This window comes from Gopherus flavomarginatus, chromosome 2 (assembly GCF_025201925.1).
Source record: "Gopherus flavomarginatus isolate rGopFla2 chromosome 2, rGopFla2.mat.asm, whole genome shotgun sequence".
Taxonomy (NCBI): domain Eukaryota; kingdom Metazoa; phylum Chordata; order Testudines; family Testudinidae; genus Gopherus; species Gopherus flavomarginatus.
The window spans coordinates 263,004,997-263,025,878 of record NC_066618.1 but is presented as its reverse complement, the minus strand read 5'-3'; the positions used below and the strand labels follow the sequence as shown (position 1 = coordinate 263,025,878).

General features: G+C 42.8%; 1 protein-coding gene across 4 annotated transcripts in view; it reads right to left on the bottom strand.

The window, feature by feature from the left end:
* GRHL2 (grainyhead like transcription factor 2) overlaps positions 1-20,882 on the bottom strand; it is a 139,122-nt gene that overhangs the window by 8,697 nt on the left and 109,543 nt on the right. For 3 of the 4 annotated variants that reach the window (XM_050940925.1, XM_050940924.1, XM_050940927.1), the window contains 5 exons: positions 17,007-17,094; positions 16,776-16,915; positions 13,359-13,390; positions 11,445-11,539; positions 6,220-6,305 (listed from right to left, as the gene is read on the bottom strand). In XM_050940925.1, the coding sequence (XP_050796882.1) occupies positions 6,220-6,305; positions 11,445-11,539; positions 13,359-13,390; positions 16,776-16,915; positions 17,007-17,094 (441 nt within the window). The remainder of the gene's footprint in view (positions 1-6,219; positions 6,306-11,444; positions 11,540-13,358; positions 13,391-16,775; positions 16,916-17,006; positions 17,095-20,882) is intronic. The other variant, XM_050940926.1, reaches the window with a different exon arrangement.

Genomic DNA, 20,882 nt, shown 5'->3' with positions numbered 1-20,882 from the left:
AGTATTAGCTGTATACTGTCTATATTTCAAACTTATGCTGTGTTACTGGGAAAAATCCCAGACAATTGGGTGTTAGCTCTGCTTAGCCTGCTTGATGGCCCATTAAGGACCATCAGCTACACAACTGATCCATTAAGAGGACGCAGATACGCCTTGAGACTCAGCAGGGTGTGAAGAAACTGGCCCATGTGACTGCAGACTCCATTTTGCTGTAATTTTCCACAGTAAGAACAAAGAAGTGTTCTTACACCTGAAAGTGCCTATATAAGGCTGATGCCTCATCTCCATCTTGTCTTCAATCCTGCTTCCTACCTCTGGAGGGACTTTGCTACAAGCTGAAGCTCTGCACAAGGCACTGATGACCCATACCAGCAGGGGATGTACTCCAGAGACTTGATTTAAACCTGCAGTTTACTCCATCACAGCTACAAGCCTGAACTAAGAACTTTGCCATTCCTGTATGTAATTGATTCCATTTAACTAATTCTAGCTATCATCTCTATCTTTTCCCCTTTATGAATAAACCTTTAGATTTTAGATTCTAAAGGATTGGCAACAGTGTGATTTGTGGGTAAGATCTGATGTATATATTGACCTGGGTCTGGGGCTTGGTCCTTTTGGATCGAGAGAACCTTTTATTGGGGTGTTGGTTTTCATAACCATTCATCCCCAGGATGGGTGGCACTGGTGGTGATACTGGGAGACTGGAGTGTCTAAGAAAATTGCTTGTGTGACTTGTGGTTAGCCAGTGGGGTGAAACCGAAGTCCTTTTTGTCTGGCTGGTTTGGTTTGCCTTAGAGGTGAAAAAACCCCAGCCTTGGGCTGTGACTGCCCTGCTTGAGCAATTGGTCCTGAATTGGCACTCTCAGTTGGGTCCTGCCAGAACTGCATCGTCACAAGCTATCACCAGTCTCATTATAAATAAACCAAATAATAGGACTTCTACCCTTTCCTCAGGGAGACTACAATACATTAGAATAGACCTCTCTGTTAGGAAAATTATCCTAACATTCAGCCTTCATATTTTCTTCCTGTATTTCATCCCATTGCTCCTAGTTCGAGTGGTCACCCTTAAAATATTGGCCAATTGCCTCAGATAACTAAGGGCTTGTCCATGTGGCATGTTAGTCCGCACTAGAGGCATGTAAATTCTAGTGCGCACTAGCATGCTGTGCACTAACTGGCCCACATGGACCTTGCTGGTGCCGCAGGCGACAGCGGCAGTCATTGAGCTGCTCAATTGCCTGACGCTGTTTTCCGTGGCACGTCGGCAGAAGGTCCTTCTTCGGCGGAGCAACAGGAGCAGAACTGGAAGCTCCCGTGCACCCCGTGGGAGATCACAAAATGCCACCCCCCGAATCTTGGCACCCTAGGCAACCACCTAGGGTCACCTAATGGAAGCGCCGGCCCTGGAGCTCTCCTTTCTTTACTATAACAATGAATGAGACTCCTAAATAGCTAAAAAATATCCTTGGCACTTTATAGTCTTTTGAGTAAGCGATCTGTTGATATCACATAGGCCGATATTGGCCTAAAACACTATCTTTAAACATCTTTCTTTCTATTACGAATTTGTTAAGCAAAAATAGCGCCTTTTGTGTTTACATAAAGAAAGACGGAGTCCCTGCTCAGAGGAGTTTGCTGTCTGAATGTAAATTGTCATAAGACATGAGACAAAGGGAGAAGCTGTGAGGATGATGTTAGTTTAGAGATTTTGTTTTTGTTTAATCTTTCTCTTCCTGCAGCCTGCCCCCTGCCTGTGCAGTGGATTATATCTCCTCACTCCACCAATCCCTGTTCCAGGGGTGGGCAAACTATGGCCTGCAGACCATGTCCAGCCCATCAGATGTTTTAATCCAGCCCTCGAGCTGCTGCCGGGGAGCAGGGTCTGGGGCTTGCCCCACTCCAGTGCTCCAGCAGGGGAGTGGGGTCAGGGGCTTGCTCTGCTCCGTGTGTGCCATGGCTCCCAAAAGCAGTGGTATGTCTCCCCTTCGGCTCCCAGCCAGGGGGCTCCGCATGCTGCCCCAGCCCCAAGCACCTCTCCCACAGCTCCCATTGGCTGAGAACCATGGCCAATGGGAGCTGCAGAGATGGCACCTGCAGATGGGGCAGCATGCAGAACTGCCTGGCTGGCAGGGCCGGTGCAACCCATTAGGCGACCTAGGCGGTTGCCTAAGGCACTAGCATTTGGGGGGCGGCATTTCAGATCCTTTGGTGGCAACTGCGGTGGCTGGATCTTCGGCCGCTCCAGTCGTCGTCGGCATTTAGGTGGAGGGAGCTGGGGCAGGGGGCCGCGGGGAGGGCCGCCTGCAGGAAGTAAGGTGGGGGGCAGCACACAGGGGAACTCCCCACCCCAGCTCACCTCTGCTCTGCCTCCTCCCCTGAACACACCGCCCCGCTCTGCTTCTCTCCCTCCCAGGCCTGCGGCACCAAACAGCTGATTGGCACTGCAAACCTGGAAGGCAGGAGAAGTGGAGCGGTGACGACGTGCTCGGGGAGGAGGCAGAGCAGAGGTGAGCTGGGGCGGGGAGCTGCTGCACGGCTCCCCAGGCTGGAGGGAGCTGCCACGGGGGAGGGGGCACAGGGCAGGGGGGAGGGATCTACTGCAGGGAGAGCATCTCAGGGTTGGGGGGTGGAGAGCTGCTGCAGGGGGGAGCACCTTAGGGTGGAGGGAGGGGAAGAGCTGCTACAAGGCTCGGGAGGGGGGCGCAAGGTGGAAGTTTCACCTAGGGCAAGAGACATCCTTGCACCCACCCTGTTAGCTGGCACTGCACCTCCACATAGGAGCTGAAGGGAGAACATGCTGCTGCTTCTGGGAGTCTGTAGCCTACACCACTGTCCTCCTCCTATGCCCCAACCCCCTGCCTCAGCCCTGATCCCCCTCCTGCCCTCCAAACCCCTCGGTCCCAGCCCAGAGCACACTCCTGCACCCCAAACTGCTCATCCTCAGCCCCACCCCAGAGCCTCCATGCCCAGACAGAGACCTCACTCTGCCACTCCAACCCCCTGCCCCAGCCCAGAGCCCCCTCCCGCACCCTGTACTCCTCATTTCTGGCTCTACCCCGGAGCCCACACCCCCAGCTGGAGCCCTCACCCCATCCTGCACCCCAGCCCCCAATTTCGTGAGCATTCATGGCTCGCCATACAATTTCCATACCCAGATGTGGCCCTTGGGCCAAAAAGGTTGCCCACCCCTTTCCTGTTCAGTTTCCTGCAAAACACCTCTTTGGTCTGGAGTTCACAGGGAGGGGAGAATTTCACTAAAACTAACTGGACTCTGTTGACTCTCTGGGCTGCAGGTACCCAGCAGAGGAAAGCCAGCCTGTTGCAGCAGGTAGCAGGGATACAGTGGCACAGGAAACGTGACCTGCAATTCCTGCTCCACTGGGGTCTTGGAGATTACCAGCACAGCCCACAAAGCATGCAGTTCAGAATGGCCGGCTGGCGGGGAGGTGTATTGATTCCTCTCTGGCTGGGAGTTAAAATTGCTGCCGTGTCTCTGCAGCGCAGGTGATTCCAATTTTTGTCCAAACAGGTTCATTTCTTACTTTTTAGTAACCATGGGAGAGATAATTCCGTGCTTGGGAGATGCCTGATTTTTTCCCTCTGCAGCTAGAATAAAGCAAATGGCCTCTTCTGGTCCTACATAGTGTAATTCTGGAAGTACTCTATTGAAATCAATGGAATTACATTGATTTAAAATCAACTCAAGCAAAAGCAGAATTAGGCCCCTGACAGTCAGCAATCAGCAGGAAAGCAGTGTTTTGTGATTGCTGATATTTTTTTCTAGACACTACTGATACGTATAACTGTTCTCTGCTGACCACGAGTGCCTCGAGTAAAAGGCAAGCATAGAAAGGACGAATATTTGCATCATGTCTTTGAGTCCGCCTATCTCTGAAACCTGAGACGGTAGCTATTCCCCAGAAAAGAGTAATCTGAGTAGGAAATTGACTGTTCTTTTGGAAAGTGATAGGAAGGAGAAGAATAAAACAAACCCTAAGGCTGAGAAAATACTGTCAAGTGTCATGGAAAATGTGGAGAACGCCAAAGACCAGGAAGTGTGAGATACAAGAAAAATGTATATCTTGTAAATACAAAAGCAGAGTTTGAATTAGGATCACTCAGGGAACCCTTCATTATTCAGGAGTTTGAGCCTTATTCTGTCAAACCTTATTACTGAGTTTAGAGTGTGTAAAAATACAAATGACCTTCTCATAAAATGAACTGCTGGAAAGACATGGTGCATGCAAATAAACAGCGTTTGATATGGATTTCCCCATCATACCACCATTCTGCCTACCAACGAGAATGTTTGTTTTCCGAATGTGTTCAAGATCACTAAAATGAACATTTCACTCCCAGACTAGATTTCATCAGTGCTAAGAACATACTACTGAATCCACAGCCATGCCCGTGGACAGGAAACAGGAACTTTTTCTGTCTCTGAGCTACTTCTGCTATCTTTTCAAATGCACATTGCCTAGTGAATAGGCACAGAGATGAAGAGGACGTTTAGGTCTAAATTGATGATAACACACCTGGAGCCCAGCTACAATGACAAGATCAAATCCTGTTATGTATCAGAGGGGTAGTCGTGTTAGTCTGGATCTGTAAAAGCAAAGAGTCCATGACACCTTATAGACTAAGGCCACGTCCACACTACAGAGTAAAATCGAAATTAATAAAATCGATTTTATAAAACAGATTTTATAAAATCGATTTTACGCGTCCACACTAGGGCACATTACTTCGGTGGTGTGCGTCCATGGTCCCAGGCTACCATCGATTTCCGGAGCGGTGCACTCTGGGTAGCTCAGTAAAAGAATGGGACCAATAACTTCGATTTCCGTCCACACTAACCCTAAATCGATTTAGTAATATCGATTTTAGGGTTACTCCTTTCGTTTAGCTGGAGTACAGAAATCGATTTTAAGACCCCTTAAAATCGATTTTAAGTGCCTTGTAGTGTGGACAGGTACAGCGTTAAATCGATTTAACGCTGTTTAAATCGATTTAACGCTGTAGCGTGGACCTGGCCTAACAGACGTTTTGGAGCTTGAGCTTTCATGGATGAATACTCACTTTGTCAGATGCATTGATGTCTGTTAGTCTATAAGATGCCACAGGGACTCTTTGCTGCTTTTACAGATCCTGTTATAACATTATTAATTAGACAGCAAACTTTTCAGGGCCCTTAGAACTACTTCATTAGTCAGCCATCTGTTCTCCCCTGCTATTGGCCTGTTACAGGGGACTGTAACCCAGCACATTTTGTTCTAGGCCTCTGCTGTTGGGCCATATACAAGAACAAGCCCAACATTAACCCTGACAGTCCCAATGTATTTTTGTAGTGCTCATAGCTGAGGACTTGGAAACAAGCTCTAAGTTGGTGATCCTGTCCCCTTCCCATTTCTCTTAACTAAATTCTAACCTCCCTGCCTCACCCAGCCATCCCCCCCACAGCTCACTGGCAATCTGACATTTCCCATCCCCCTCTCCACTCTGGGGTCTTCCCTGCACCCCACCAGACCTCACAATATGACCTTGACTGGTGCCAGGTCATCAAACTAAGATTAAACTTGGAGGTATCCACTGCTGATCACGGATCACTGGATTGCAAGTAGGAGCAAAGCGAAAGCAGAGAAGCAGAGCAGGCGCAGACAGTTCATAAAGGGAAGGCAGGTCACTTTGGAAGGCTGGAAAAGAAAGGTTGTTGCTGGCAGAAGGTATCAAGGAGAGGAGAGGACTGGCTCTTGCCAAGTAACCATTAACAATCCTTTCGCCCCCAGCAGAGCGACCCCACGAAAGCCCCAGGAAAAGGGATATTCACAGTCAGTATCCTAAGGTTAAAGAGCATTAGCAGTGGACACACATGCAGTTGCTACAGGCAAAGGTTTAAAGAGCTCTGAATCTCTCTTGCATAGGGAGGCATGTTGGAACACGCAGTCTGACACTATTTTCTTCTTCAGGCATTTGTTAATTACTTCAGTTTCTCAAGACCCATAAATCAGCTGTATGAATTAGTCTTATCTCATTGACCTGCTGACAGTAGTGAATTTCAGATAAGGAGACATGCTCCAGAAAGTCTTTATGAAGCAGTTAAATATGTATGAGGATGGCTTTGTGTGTGCACTATATGTTCTAAGTAATACTTTGAGAATCTCAAGATTTTTCTTTCAGTGGAAGATTAATGAGGTAGAGATGTGAGATACTTACCGCTTCCATTAGCCCCTTCACTGTGGGTGACTTTAGCATCAAAGCATCAAACACTTCATCAGTCTCTTTCCTCACATACAGAAGCACTGAAAGAGCAAGGATCAAATTTGGAGCAGGCACAGACAACTGAGCAGATGAAATACGTCTTATTAAATAGGAAGCCAAATATTACATCTTGAATCAATGACAAATCAACACAAATAATGAAAGCCAGATGTTGTTGTTAAAAAATAACACCATCTCCTGTAAACACTGATGTAAACTTGCAGGAGGCACATTGGCTAGTTTGGAAACACACAAAGAAAATTAAACCAATTACATTAAATTTTTGAGGAATCCATGTTTTTGTGAATTTAAGATTAATCAATAGTTTTATTGAAATATGGGAAGTCCCAGTTAAAGAGCATTTGAGCTATTGCTTTGTAGATTTTCAGTCCCTGGGCTGAATCATGGGATCAAACGACTGAAATTATAACCAGTTCTCTCTGCAACCTATTTATAAGATTTGCACCTCTCTAACCTTTAGCCAAAAGGCTAGGGAAAGGAATTCAGAAAAGGCAAGTCTACTTCGTAAATTAAATTTGCCTTTAGCCAATACCCTGAGAAAAAAGTAAGTTTAAAAAAAAGTAACATTCTTTGATGTTACCATTTTGGCAACCTTAAATGTGCACCCTCAAAATGAAATCTAGTCAATGTCACAGAATGAGTTAAACGTAATTTCAGGCACTACAGGGGAGTTATTCAAAGACACAAATGGCAGTTAGGCACTTATTTCCCATTGATTTTCATCTGCCCTTTACAGCTTTGAAAATATCCTCCTCAGACCCCTGCCAATTTTTGTGGGTTTGCAATCACAGTTTCCTGTCTGATCTAGATGTTTTTTTCTCTCCCCTCTTGCTGTGCTAAACACCCACACAGATAAAAGGGGAGACCGATTGGCTGGATATTCAGGGGAAACGGTGAAAGACTCTACACAAAGTGCTGACACAAGTACAAAGTAAACAAACTGAAAATTAGAAAAACACATTTCTTTGTCAAATCTCTTCACTTATATGAATCTTAGATGTCACTTGTAACAGCAGTAGGTTAAATTTTTTTAGACAGACATGTAAGATATTGATAATTATTTTTCTAAAGGGACAGTTTATTTCAAACTACCAGGAAATTCAATATCAATTAATGTATATTACATGCACATATACATATTCTATCAGATACTTAGAGAACCATGTGACAAACTGCACCAGCCATTATTTGTACCTGCAAATTGGAAATACAAAAAAGAGAGGCTAGTTTTTAACCCTTAGAGCCTGGAGGATATTTTCCACCAGATTATATTAATTTTACAATAGAATCACCTCCTTTGTAAGACAGAGGCAGAAGGGTATTTGCTATAGCAAGCCAGTGCCACTGGCTTTAATTCCCATTGGAAATATGTTTAAGTGTGAACATGGACACATTAGAAAGAATTGCAACTTCTTTGCCCAAGCTTTCGGGTGACTGAACCGAGCTCATACTTAGCGGTCAAGATCACTGTCCATTCTCTGCCTTAAAACTGTGGGCTTCAGGGGATCATGATGTTTTTGCTCCTCGTATTTAGCAATGTTAAGGACCTTACTATAGAACCATATAAAGTGCACCCAGGGATGGGTACAAGCCTTAAAAATCCATGTAATAGTGAAATGTAGGGAGCCTAATCTATCTGGTGGTATGTAGTAACACTATTTGCTTATTCAAGAATGGCTTTTTGGTGACTCGAAACAGTTCCCATGTAACTTTCAGCTTACAGTGGGAAAACCACTCAATCAAATGTTAATGTTAGGGTAGTTAAAGTTAAATCTCTTTGCTGTACTGAGACTGTCAGAGAACATTATGTTGAATGAAGGATCCATTTCAGGGATCATGGGGAACCAGAATCACTGCTATGCGTACATAGAACACGGAGTTATAAATATATGGTGTTTTAGTGGCGTGAATGGAATTCTGTCATTGATTCACTCAGTTATGTGATTCAAACATCTCTTATCACATCTGATTAAGTGTCCATCATACTATCACTATTTCCATGTCATCTAGCCAGTCTCTCTTACAAAGGATAAATCACAATGTTAGAGACAGGCTAGATACAGTAATAGACAGTGAGCTGTGTGTAGGGGCAAATCAGAAAAACTGTAACCTCGACGCTATCTGTTCCTAGCTCTAAATATTCAGTACCTACTGTCTTCCCAGCTCTGGACTGCACTGTGTTACTTAATGCTCTAAGACCAAGAGTTTCAAATATACTCCCTAAGGACAGACTCCTAAATCTATATTTACGTGTCTAAATAAACAGTCTGATTTTCAAAAATGCTGAGCACCCAGCAGCTCCCCTGAAGTCAAGCAAAGCCGCTGGGATGTTCAGCTTTTTTGAAAAATCAGGCCACTAATTTAGGTGTCTAAATATGAATTTGAATTATGACATTACAGAGGAATTCTGAAAAATAATGGATAGATTGCAGAATCAATGAAAAACCACTGGAGATGACTGGAACTCAGCAAATACTGACACCTTATGAAAAGAAAGATTCAATTTGCTGGAAGCATTTTAAGGGGTTCAGCAGGTGATGCACGTTTATGGGAACTGGAAAGGAAAGTAGTTGGCAGAAGAACATGATGCAGGCAAAGAAGATCTTGGATGGATGATGTGGTACCCTGTGTGGATCAAAAGGACCGATCATCCACAAAGAGATTAGCAGAGGGCTGTACAGAATGGGCTAACATGGTGGCAAGCCTCCAGTAATGGAGATGCCACATAAAAAGAAAAAAGGAATTTAGGAGCCTAACTTTGGGCACCCACTTTGAAAATCTTAGCCTCATGCCTCTCAGCCTTCAAACCTGCCAAGGTTATGATACAAGTAACCAAGGTGTGACAAATTAGTGCAATGCGTTGTGTTGTAGGTTATGGAAAATTGACAATGGAAGGAGATGTGATTTATGCAACAAAAAAGAGGGAGAAGTAGTTTACACAAGTAAAGATGTGCTTTGCGCTGGTGGATCTTAACACTTGGGGTTTGTACCAGTGCAGCTATATCAGTGCAAATTCTCAGTGTAGACAAGACTTTAGAGTTGGTTTTATGTTCCATGTGAACAGCTCACATGACTGTACAAATCCAAGTCTCAGAGGGGTAGCCATGTTAGTCTGGCTCTATAAAAAGTGACAAAGAGTCCTGTGGCACCTTATAGAGTAACCGAAGTATTGGAGCATAAGCTTTCGTGGGTCAATACCCACTTCGTCAGAGCCACGTCACATGCATCTGATGAACTGGGTATTCACCCATGAAAAGCTTATGCTCCAATACTTCTGTTAGTCTATAACGTGCCACAGGACTCTCTGTTGCTTTTTACAAATCCAAACTATTTTAGTGTAATTTAGAGTGATTTTCTTGAGAGACATAAGCTAGAAAGACAAGGCATTCTTCAGGGTGGAGAATCTGAGACAGGTTGCAGAAAGTCTACCAGGGCAGGAAGGCAAGCTGGAAGAGGCCTGGCTTGGGACCAGCAAAGTAAAACCTCTAGGTAGCACTGCATGAATGGGGATGTGAACAGGGCAGCTGGAGGCTGCTGGCTTTAATTAGTTCAAATTTTATCACTATTAAAATGTTTTATGTTTTGAATTCTTCACCCTGACATAGCTGTGAATCCTGAATAACGTTAAAACAACAAACCACAGAACAAGAATTGCACAGGTGCTTTAATCTGTACAACAATGGCTCCTATGTGCATGCCTGTGTGATCTTCCTGAACCATATTATAAATTAATCACTCAACTGAAGGAATCAAAGCAAGTATCTCTCTCATGCCAGTTCACCATGCTGTTAGCTGGGAATTATTTGTTGGGCCCAGTGGGTAGGGAGAAAAGGCTTTCACACCCAGCCCTGGCAACTGGCCCCTCTGCTTTCAATGGGTGGTGCCAACACCCCCAAATCTGAACTGACCAGGGCTTTAGTCTGGCCAGATCTGGGTCTTTGGTTGGGCTTATCTCACATTTTCATTTTGATTTACAAAAATCTTTCTGCTTATTAATTTTAAGCAGACAACAGCATCCACCTAGTACATCTGGTACCCTTCAAAGATTCATGTACATCACCACCACGGCCAACAAAGCAAGATCACAGATCTAAGCACGTGGAGAGACATTCCTGAAAAGGTGAAAGGACACCAATGTGTAGCACATCTCAGTGTTTTGTTGTCTTAATACTGTCAAGGATAGACACACATACACACACACACTCATGATCTCAATACATCGGCAGGTTTGATTGATCTGAACTATTCAAACCTCTGGAGTCTTCAGCAATATTTGACTGAAAGTCTCATGAAAGCAGCTCTCTCATTGGACTAAATCCTTAATCCTTACAGTTTTTTCTCAGGCTAATCTCCCAATAAAGTCAGCAGGAGCTTGGATCTCTGTATCTGACCCAGTGTATTGTGTCCTTTGTATTGTGGTCCTATCCAGAACAAGGAAGTGCCAAGATGAATGCAAATGAAAAATAAATAGTGAAGGATTTGTCAGGGGAACTTTTTTGAACCTCAAAGTCTGTTTCAAGAGTTGGGAAACATTCTGGACAGTTTATATTTTATACATTATTTTATACAATCACATTTGTCTATCCCTTCTCAAGATAGCATGCAAACTAGTACCTATTGATTACCCTTAGCATGTTCTAGGAAGTCTCCTTGTATAATAGTTGGTGTGGTGGCAGTGGGCCTGATTCTTCTGTCACTTACTCTATTTTTATACCATTCTAATGCTATGATTTTCATTTGAGTAATTTCTGGTTCACCCTAGACCAGTGGTTCTCACAGCCAGCCAGCCGCTTGTTCAGGGAAAGCCCCTGGTGGGCTGGGCCAGTTTCTTAACCTGCCGCATCCGCAGGTTTGGCCGATTGCAGCTCCCACTGGCCGCGGTTCGCCGCTCCAGGCCAATGGGGGCTGTGGGAAGGGTGGCCGGCACATCCCTCGGCCCATGCCGCTTCCTGCAGCCCCCATTGGCCTGGAGCGGTGAACCGCGGCCAGTGGGAGCCATGATTGGCCAAACCTGTGGACGCGGCAGGTAAACAAACTGGCCCGGCCCACCAGGGGCTTTCCCTGAACAAGAGGCAGACTGGCTTTGAGAACCACTGCCCTAGATTGCAGAGTGAAGAATGCAGACCAGTGCATTTATTTTCCTGATAATTAATTATTACCTCTTTTCAGTCCTTCTTCTTTCATTTGTTTCAAAGGCGACGGGCCAAACTCCTCCTCTGCAGGCCGGAACATCCTTTTCACCAGGATGCTGCTACTAGAAAATAACAACACAGCCTTTTTGTCATAATACTGTCCTTCCAACAAGGGAGGAGCCAACAGTGATAGTTTATATCTCAGTCCATACTCAAGCAAAACTCCCACTAGCTTCTCAAGGAATGGTAGAGCAAGAACTGCAAGGATTTAGATCCTGATCCTTCTCTGAACTATCCAAGCCTCTTGAATTTCCCAGAATGACTATGTTAGGTAAATGTTTCCTAATATTAAACACAACTTACAAAGACCAGTATCTGTTTAAACATATGAGGAAGGAGCATGAAAAAAGAAAGACCTAGCTGCTGATGTCACTACACAGTCACTCTCCCACCTTCCTCTATATCAAGGACTCCGGCATGCCAGGGTATGCCCCCCACTATTCCCTCATTTCCCCCTCCAGGGACTCTATGGACCACATCTCCCCCTTACTTCCATGCCAGGGCTCTGTGTTCTCCCTCATTTCCCCCTTCCCCATACCAGGTTCTCCATTCTCCTTCCCTGCTGGGATCCTGTATGCCCCCCATCTCACCTCCCCCATCCCACATTTTATTCCTTTTCTTCTGTTTGAGAGATAAATCATCGAAGGTGTCAACATGTGAAACTCTGTTGGGAAGATAGGCAGAGAAGAGACCGGGTATTGTTATGCTGGAACCTATTAATGGCTGCTGTCAACCAATTTTTTGATCTGTAGACAATACAGATCTTGTTGAATGTATTATTGGAAGCATTATTGCATTATATCCAAACAGACACACAGAAAGAGAAATGCCATCAGTTTGAATGAAAGATTTTGCTTCTCTTGGCCAATAATACTCTGCAGTTTATACGGCTGAGCCTTGCTCAATAGTATTCCAAACTCCTGTTCTTTACACTTGTTTAAAAGGCAACACCATGCTCATTTGTAAAGAAGATAGAGAAAAGAAGGAGGAACATGAAGTTAATGCAGAGAATTCATAATTTGTAGAATGGAAAGGGGTTGTGGTTGCAGTCTGCAACCTTTAAACTTCCGACTGTGATCTCACCATATTTAAACAGGCTCAAACAGTCAGTACCTGGTTGGGAGACACCAGAGAAACCAAAGGTGCTGCAGGAAATTATTGTGGTGGTGAAGTAGGGGGCATTCTTCCTCTACGCTCATAGTGAGCTAATGCTTCTCCATGCTGCTAGGGGGCACTATGATACTGGAGCTACAATCTTCAGGATAAGTCAAAACTGAGACTGGGCCACTTGGTAACATTAAAAATTCCATTTTGTTTGCAAGAGTAGGGGAGTCATCCCCAACATGCTGACCTAACTATATTCAGCCGACTTAAAATCCTTCTGCATTTGTATTGGACATGGATCCACTGCTTCTCCTACACAGTTGCGTCACATGTTGCTCTGCGCTATTAAAGAGCTTTTATGTTCCACCCAAGAGCTTCTTGCTTTTCAGTGGTGCTTTAAGCAACTCCTACATGGAATAATTTTTAAGTGGTTTGGGGTTCCTTAAGGTGGAAGGTACAGTACTAATATAAATGTAAAATTATTATTTTATGTTATGATCCAATACATTTTATTGACCTTGTGTTGACCCTACCTGCTTAATGCACTATATTATTATGGACTGTAAAAATAAACAGATCTAAAAAGAAGCCAGCCCATGTGGAGGAAAACAGTAGTCAAAATAAAAAAAATGTTGCCTTCGTAACTCCACAAGTTATGAACACAGAACAAGAAGGAAAAAAGGTTCCTGTTTATTTGACTCTGTGGTTGTGTGCCTGATTTTCAAGGGTTTGGATTACTGGCTGCAAAACTTTCTCACAAAGCAATAAATGTCTTACCCTTCTCTCTCATCATCTATGTTATAGCAAACCTGTAGGGGTGGAAAAGGAACAAGTTTATTGCTGCAGCATGGATACCTGCCATAAGGAAGAGCTCAAAAAAGGAAAAAAGAGCCAGTCTGAATTTTGCATCTGTTAATTTTTTCCCCCTTGTGTAAAACAATTGTCTACGATTTTAATTGTGACCTGAATAAAATGTGGATTAGAACAACTGCTGTTGTGTATGCTACAATGGAGGTATCTCAATGCATTCTGACAAGAATCTTCTCCAGTCTGGTTTACATCATCCTTCCAATAGCTAGGAAAGTATAACAGTCATGAAAATCAGATTACTACTTGCCTAAATAACCTCAATGTGATTTAAACCACAGCAGTCACAAGCTTTATATATAAAATAGATGTTGAGGAAGCTAATCAAAATATAAAAACTAATAAAAAAATCAAAAGCACTAATGGATAAGCAAATGGTATTAGTATGTATGGTACACATCTGTTTATAACGTGATGCACCTATATACAGGGCTAATACTCAGCTCCTGTAAATTAGCATAGCTTGAATACAGTGGCACCAATTTAAACCAGCCAGGGTCCTGGACTACAATCTGCAGCAGAGATACAAATAATGCTCAGTATTTTCATAGCATTCTCTGTGTTTCAGGTGCTGTATAAGACACTAGATCAACCATAGTCCTCACAACCTCTCTGCAAGGCAGGTAAGTAGGTAGATAGGTAATGCTTACTGGTAGGTAAGAATGCTCACTTGTTCTACTAACATTGAAAACTAGGAACTAAAACACAGAACTAAAAACCTGTGTTCTAGTCCCAGTTCTGCCACAGACTTCCTGACTGACCTTGGACACGTCTCCTATGGTTTGAATGTGCAAGGTGCTGATTGCACTCAACTGCAACTGAAACTTTCAATGGGAGATGAGGGCAGTGGCATAGCCAGGTGGAGCGAACAGGGGGAGCAGAGATGTGTGCTGAGGCTAAATCCATTAATATCTGTAAAGTAGTTTCAGAGGGGTAGCCGTGTTAGTCTGGATCTTAAAAGCATCAAAGAATCCTGTGGCACCTTATAGACATACAGACGTTTTGGAGCATGAGCTTTCATGGGTGAACACCCACTTCGTCAGATGCATGTAGTGGAAATATCCAGGGGCAGGTATATATATGCAAGCAAGCTAGAGATAACGAGGTTAGTTCAATCAGGGAGGATGAGGCCCTGCTCTAGCAGTTGAGGTGTGAAAACCAAGGGAGGAGAAACTGGTTTTGTAGTTGGCAAGCCATTCACAGTCTTTGTCAGGATTAAACAAAGACTGTGAATGGCTTGCCAACTACAAAACCAGTTTCTCCTCCCTTGGTTTTCACACTTCTACTGCTAGAGCAGGGCCTCATCCTCCATGATTGAACTAACCTCGTTAGCTCTAGCTTGCTTGCATATATATACCTGCCCCTGGAAATTTCCACTACATGCATCTGACGAAGTGGGTATTCACCCACGAAAGCTCATGCTCCAAAACGTCTGTATGTCTATAAGGTGCCACAGGATTCTTTCCTGTAAAGTAGTATAAGCTCATCAGATGAAAGGTGCTGTATAACTCCAAAATATTGTTCTGATAAAACATTTTGGAACCAAGAAATAGAGAGGTTTTGTAAAATACAAACCACAACAAATAGCTAAGGATAAAAACATTAGGATACCCGGAAAACCCTAGTATACAGCAATATAGAATAGGGGTAAATATTATCTATGAGCATGCAGTCGGAAATAATCTGATATATTTCATTTTAATTTGGAAAATTATTTACATTCCATGTACTAAGGAATAATTCTTATCTTCTTACATTTTGATGCAAATACACATTCACATTTGAAAGTCACAAGAATAGAAGGTACCCAGGGCTGACAAATAAGTGGGAGTCTTTCCATTCCTGGTGAATAATTTTAGTGGCAGCTGTGATCATGACGCCTAAGGTCTATGTGCTTTTCATAATCTCTTCTGCAATGTTGGCTGCTTTCAAAATTAATGATAAACTCATACTCAATGTCACTTTAGTCTTTGTTTCTTTTACATTTCCAGTGAGATGTGCATATACCTAGACACAGATTTGGCAGTCCCTATTACTATTACTAAGCTTCCACTCCATCCACTAAGAAGTACACAGTTAATATATCCATGTTTAGGAAAAAGCCACTGATGGAGCTAGAATTCAGGTTTGCAGCTTTCCCAAAGAGATAAAGGAGTGGCTCTAACCAAGCCAGCAAAGACTCTGTTGTGTTTAATTCACAGATCTTTTAAAAAGGTAAATCATGCTTGTGAACAATAGAAGTAATGACTGTGAGCATTACCCTTGATCCCCAGAGTTTCATTATCACTACTTATATGAGTGCAAGACTCTTCTAAGGAAATACAGATACCAAGGTGACAGGCATCGTATGTAATGGCAGTAGGGGAGCTTGTTCCTTGTGACTACTTTTAAAGACTGCAAAAACCTGACAGACCGACATGGAGTTAACATTTGATCATATTGATCACTATTTTAAATCAGGGGTCAGCAACCTTTCAGAAGTGTTGTGCCGAGTCTTCATTTATTCACTCTAATTTAAGGTTTCACGTGCCAGTCAGACATTTTAATGTTTTTAGAAGGTCTCTTTCTATAAGGCTATAATATATAACTAAACTATTGTTGTATGTAAAATAAATAAGGTTTTTAAAATGTTTAAGAAGCTTCATTTAAAGTTAAATTAAAATGCAGAGCCCCCTGGACTGGTGGCCAGGACCCAGGCAGCGTGAGGGCCACTGAAAATCAGCTCACATGCCTACCCCTGTTTTAAATCATCCTGGGAGTGGGTGTCTCTTCTACCACAAGGGGGCACACTATCTCTTAAAGTCTCTCACAATATGTGTTAACTACTTACGCTAAACAATCTGTTCCACCTTGGATTTAGCTGGGACAATGGAGTACCTTTCCTAGACCTGAAGAAAAGCTCCGTGTAAGCTCAAAAGCTTGTCTCTTTCACCAGCAGTTGGTCCAATAAAAGCTATTACCTCACCTACCTAGTGTCTCTAAAGTCAATCAGCACAGACCAGAAACAATTGTTTCTCTCAGTCACATGCCAACTTCCTATTCTGAAGCTTCTATTTGTTCCCTTCATAGTTACCTTAAAAAATCTAGAAATATTAAATTAACTCCTTCCTTCCCCTGTAGAACTATGAACAATGTTTTCCCTTTCTTCTGAGGTCTTCTTGGTGTACCTGTATCACAGGGCTACTCAAGAGCAACATTAAATTAAAATAAAAACAAAAACAAAAATTCCTGTCACCAAACCCCTGCTTTGAGTCTATGAAGTATGTCTTACAACATGTGTAGCTGGATAACTATCAGACACCTGTGCTTCTCATTGTTGTTTCCTACCTGTCCAGTCCTTTGTAGGTTTCCAAAGTGAATATCTGGTATGAAGAGAACTGGCTGGGAATCCAGGTCAGTCATTGTTTTGAAGTAGGTGATGTCACTCTTTTTTTGCAGAGGGAGAGCAGACAATTTCCCTTCAGCTGCTAATAAGGATCACAAAGCAGTGTTATTATGATAGACGGCATAATGAGCATAATGACTTAGAGCAATCTGGAGTGGCCTTTCCTTACTCACAGTTATTGCATGAAGCTTGTGATGCTTGGCCTTTCCCTTTCTTCCTGTTCTGCTTCCTCTCTTCATCACGGATTTTCCTTTCTGCTCCCTGAGACCAAAAATACAGATATTACCCTACAGGGATCAGCTAATAAAACTACTACATGTGATGCCTCGTCACCACAGTCATGGGTGCATTAGAAATGATTAAACAGAGAGAGAGAGAATCAAGTTAATGTGAAATAAACCAAGGCAAGTGAAAACTCAATACAATGGCCAACTCCGTATCATTTCACATGCTTCATTCCATTATGCACTAAAGTGAGAACCAACCCTGCAGGACTGGCATTCCTTTAAACCTTGTCTACACCAAGCTTTCCCTTAAGATCTCCTAGGTTTGCATTAGCACAACAGCTCTACACCGGTGCTAGCTTTGTAAAGCACTTTGAGAAGTACTGATGAAAAGAGCTACATAAGAGTTAGGAACTATTATTAGGGAAAGCTAATGTAGGGAAAGCTAATGTAGCCCCATAAGAGTGTACAGGCCATAGCCTTCAAGCATGTAAATAGATATTTATAGACATTTAAAGACATGGAGAAGTACATACAGACTTTGAAGATGCATAATGCTGACCTAATGGGCCCTAACAGCTCCTTTGTAGTCACTGGGCTGTTATGTAAATACATTCCTAAGAAGTTTATAAAATAAGCTTTGTTATTGACACAACAAACAGCAAAACCTCCTTTGAAGCTATTCAAATTTATTGAATAAATAGAAGTACAGCCATATTGTTAAGCAAAATAAAAATCCATATGCTCCAAGACAGTCATCATTCAATATTAAATATCCCAGTTTTTTCACGTTAAAAATAGAAGTTCCTCTTTTTTATTTTAATCAAAGTGGGAGATGTTCACTTGGAGCTAGTAAAATTCGAATGTATTTATTCAGAGCTAAATGAATCAAGCTACAAAAGAAAGTAAGAGAGAATGAAACGATTCTGGAGGCTGAGAATCATAGAATCATAGAAGATTTGGGTTGGAAGAGACCTCAGGAGGTCATCTAGTCCAACCCCCTGCTCAAAGCAGGACCAACTCCAACTAAATCATCCCAGCTACGACTTTGCCAAGCTAGGCCTTAAAAATTTCTAAGGATGGAGATTCCACCACCTAGGTAACCCATTCCAGTGCTTCAGTACCTCCTAGTGAAATAGTGTTTCCTTATATCCAGCCAAGACTTTCCCCACTGAAACTTGAGACCATTGCTTCTTGTTCTGTCATCTGCATTCACCAAGACCAGCCAAGCTCCATCTTCTTTCAGGTAGTTGAAGGCTGCTATCAAATCCCTCCTCACTCTTCTCTTCTGCAGAATAAATAAGCCCAGCTCCCTCAGCCTCTCCTCGTAAGCCATGTGCCTCAGCCCCCTAATCATTTTTGCTGCCCTCTGCTGGACTATTTCCAATTTGTCCACATCCTTTCTGAAGCAGGGGGGCCAATACTGGACGCAATGTGGCCTCCAGATGTGGCCTCACCAGTGCAGAATAGAGGGGAATAATCACTTCGCTCGATCTGCTGGCCATGCTCCTACTAACGCAGCCCTATATGCCATTAACCGTCTTGGAACCCATGATCTATGAATGGCACTTCTGATGACTGCAATGGGACCAAGAGCCAACCTAGAAACTGAAAATGGAAAATGTTCATTTGGAGAAAAAAAATAAATGAAGTTATTTATCCCTAAAAATTAACATTTACCATGGAGCCTCTGACCCAGATTTAAGTCCTGATCCATCTCCAATTGACATCAATGGCAAAGCTCCCCTTGATTCAGACAGAGCTACCCATTATCTTTACAAACATGCCAATAGGTGATGTTGCATTAAAAAGACTTTTGTCTCTTTAATGAGAAAGGGGTGTGTACTTTGTGCATCAATGCAGTTTTTCTCATTAAAGGAGAAAAAAGGTATTTTTCTGTGAGAGTGTCAGCTCTGCTACTGCTGTCAAGTGCCATATATAACCCCCATGCTCTGAACTAGTTCAAAGCAATTCCAATGGATTCAGTAAGAGTTACTCTGTGTTTACGGCTGTAACTAAGAGCAAAGGAGAATTTGGCATTTACCATAATTGCTGTGGAAGATAATTGATTCAATATTACACCACTTTTTATGCTGTCATTAACAGTGCAAAGTTGCACAAGTTCAACTGGTGCATTAATGAAGTGAAAAACAGTCTCCATATTGCTGCTGAAAAACTACATAGCTCTTATCATGTCTGTCTGTTGACCTGCTCTTTTTAACAGCAGCATTTTCCTGTAAAAATTGGCCATACAAGCACACTGAAAATGAGTGGTAGCAGAGAGCACAGCAATTCACCTATATAGACTCAGAATGGCCCCTATGTTTTCCACTCAGTTGACTATTAAAATAGATCTTCTCTCCACACTCACTGCAAGTGGAAGACCTATGGAGGAGCCATAGAGTCCTCCCGGGCACTCAAGTGGCTCCTTCCTTACAGTTCCACCACTACTATTAGTGAATGGACACATGGTACAACAAAGATGGGAAAATGTTCCAGACATAAAGTAGGGGGCTAAAACAGCTGTATAGCTCAGTTCCACTGTAACATTACAATCCAGCTGAAAATGGCACAGCAGATTCTGATCTCAGTTATAACAGATATAAATCCAGAGTAACTCCATTGATTTCATTGGAATCTGGCCGCGCACCTTCAAATTTGCACTGACAACATCAGCAGGCTAAACCACAACACTGGCTCTTTTAATTCAGCATGAAAACATTTTCTCAATATGCTTTGTCCACTTGCCAAATTTGAAGCCAATTATTTTTAAAAGTTAGAGGTGCTTTTCCCTCTATTATCCTGACTGATATTTCTCACACTACGAGCAACATACATTTTAGTGCTTTCCTTTAATATTTTCTGAAAGGTCTGAACCTGGGAAGACTTTGCCTTTTAAGCCAAATGTTACTGCTGTCAAGATAAGACATCCAAACTTTCAAGGACAGAGACAGTTTCAGAACAGGCATCTCTTCTGTATAGCTTGCATTGATTTGGTGCCATTCATCTACATAGCAGCAAATGTGCTTTACAAATACACTGACTTCATTAGAAGTTCAGGGCACTCAGCACTTCACAGTAAGGTTTGAGCCAACACTCACAGAAAGAAATTGAAAGATTCCCATTGACTTCAGTGAGCATTGGATAGGGCATAGGAACTTAGCACCTTGCAGGATTGAGCCAACAAGAGTAACTTTGCCTACTACTGAAATGAACCAGCTATTTAACAGCACATCACTGGGTACAATTCTCCATTGCTTTGCACTTTGCGTTGTCACTTACATGCATGCAAAATGAATGTAAAAACTAATTACCATTCTGATCTATTAGCATTCTGCACTCATTTAGCAGAAGTGGCATTGATGAGACAGAGTGCAAAGCAGTGGTTAATCAGACCTGTTCTGCTTGTCTTTGCTTTAGATGCTGAGACAATGAGCCAGGCGTGAGTTTTAGCAGAGCATACAGTTCCTGATGGTGGACTTCTGTGGCTGAATCTTCTAATATTGATATTTGATAAACCAGAGCTTTAAAATTAACCGAACGCTTCCCTGTAGTGGAAACAGCCCTCAGCACAGAAATGCTGGGTTAAAAACCAGGCTATAACCAGACAAATCAAATAAATGAATGTGCATCCCTTACTAGATGTATTTTCTCCCTCTACTGCTGGATGAACAGTTATAATTCCAAAAGATAACAACACAGGCTGGATTATTTCCACCATGGCTCTCTCCCTTCTTTGGAGACATGGTCCTGAAGCCATAACGTCTGTTCCAAAACTCCATTTGGGGGGTGTTTTGGATCCATCTGTGACTTTGGAGCTTTTGG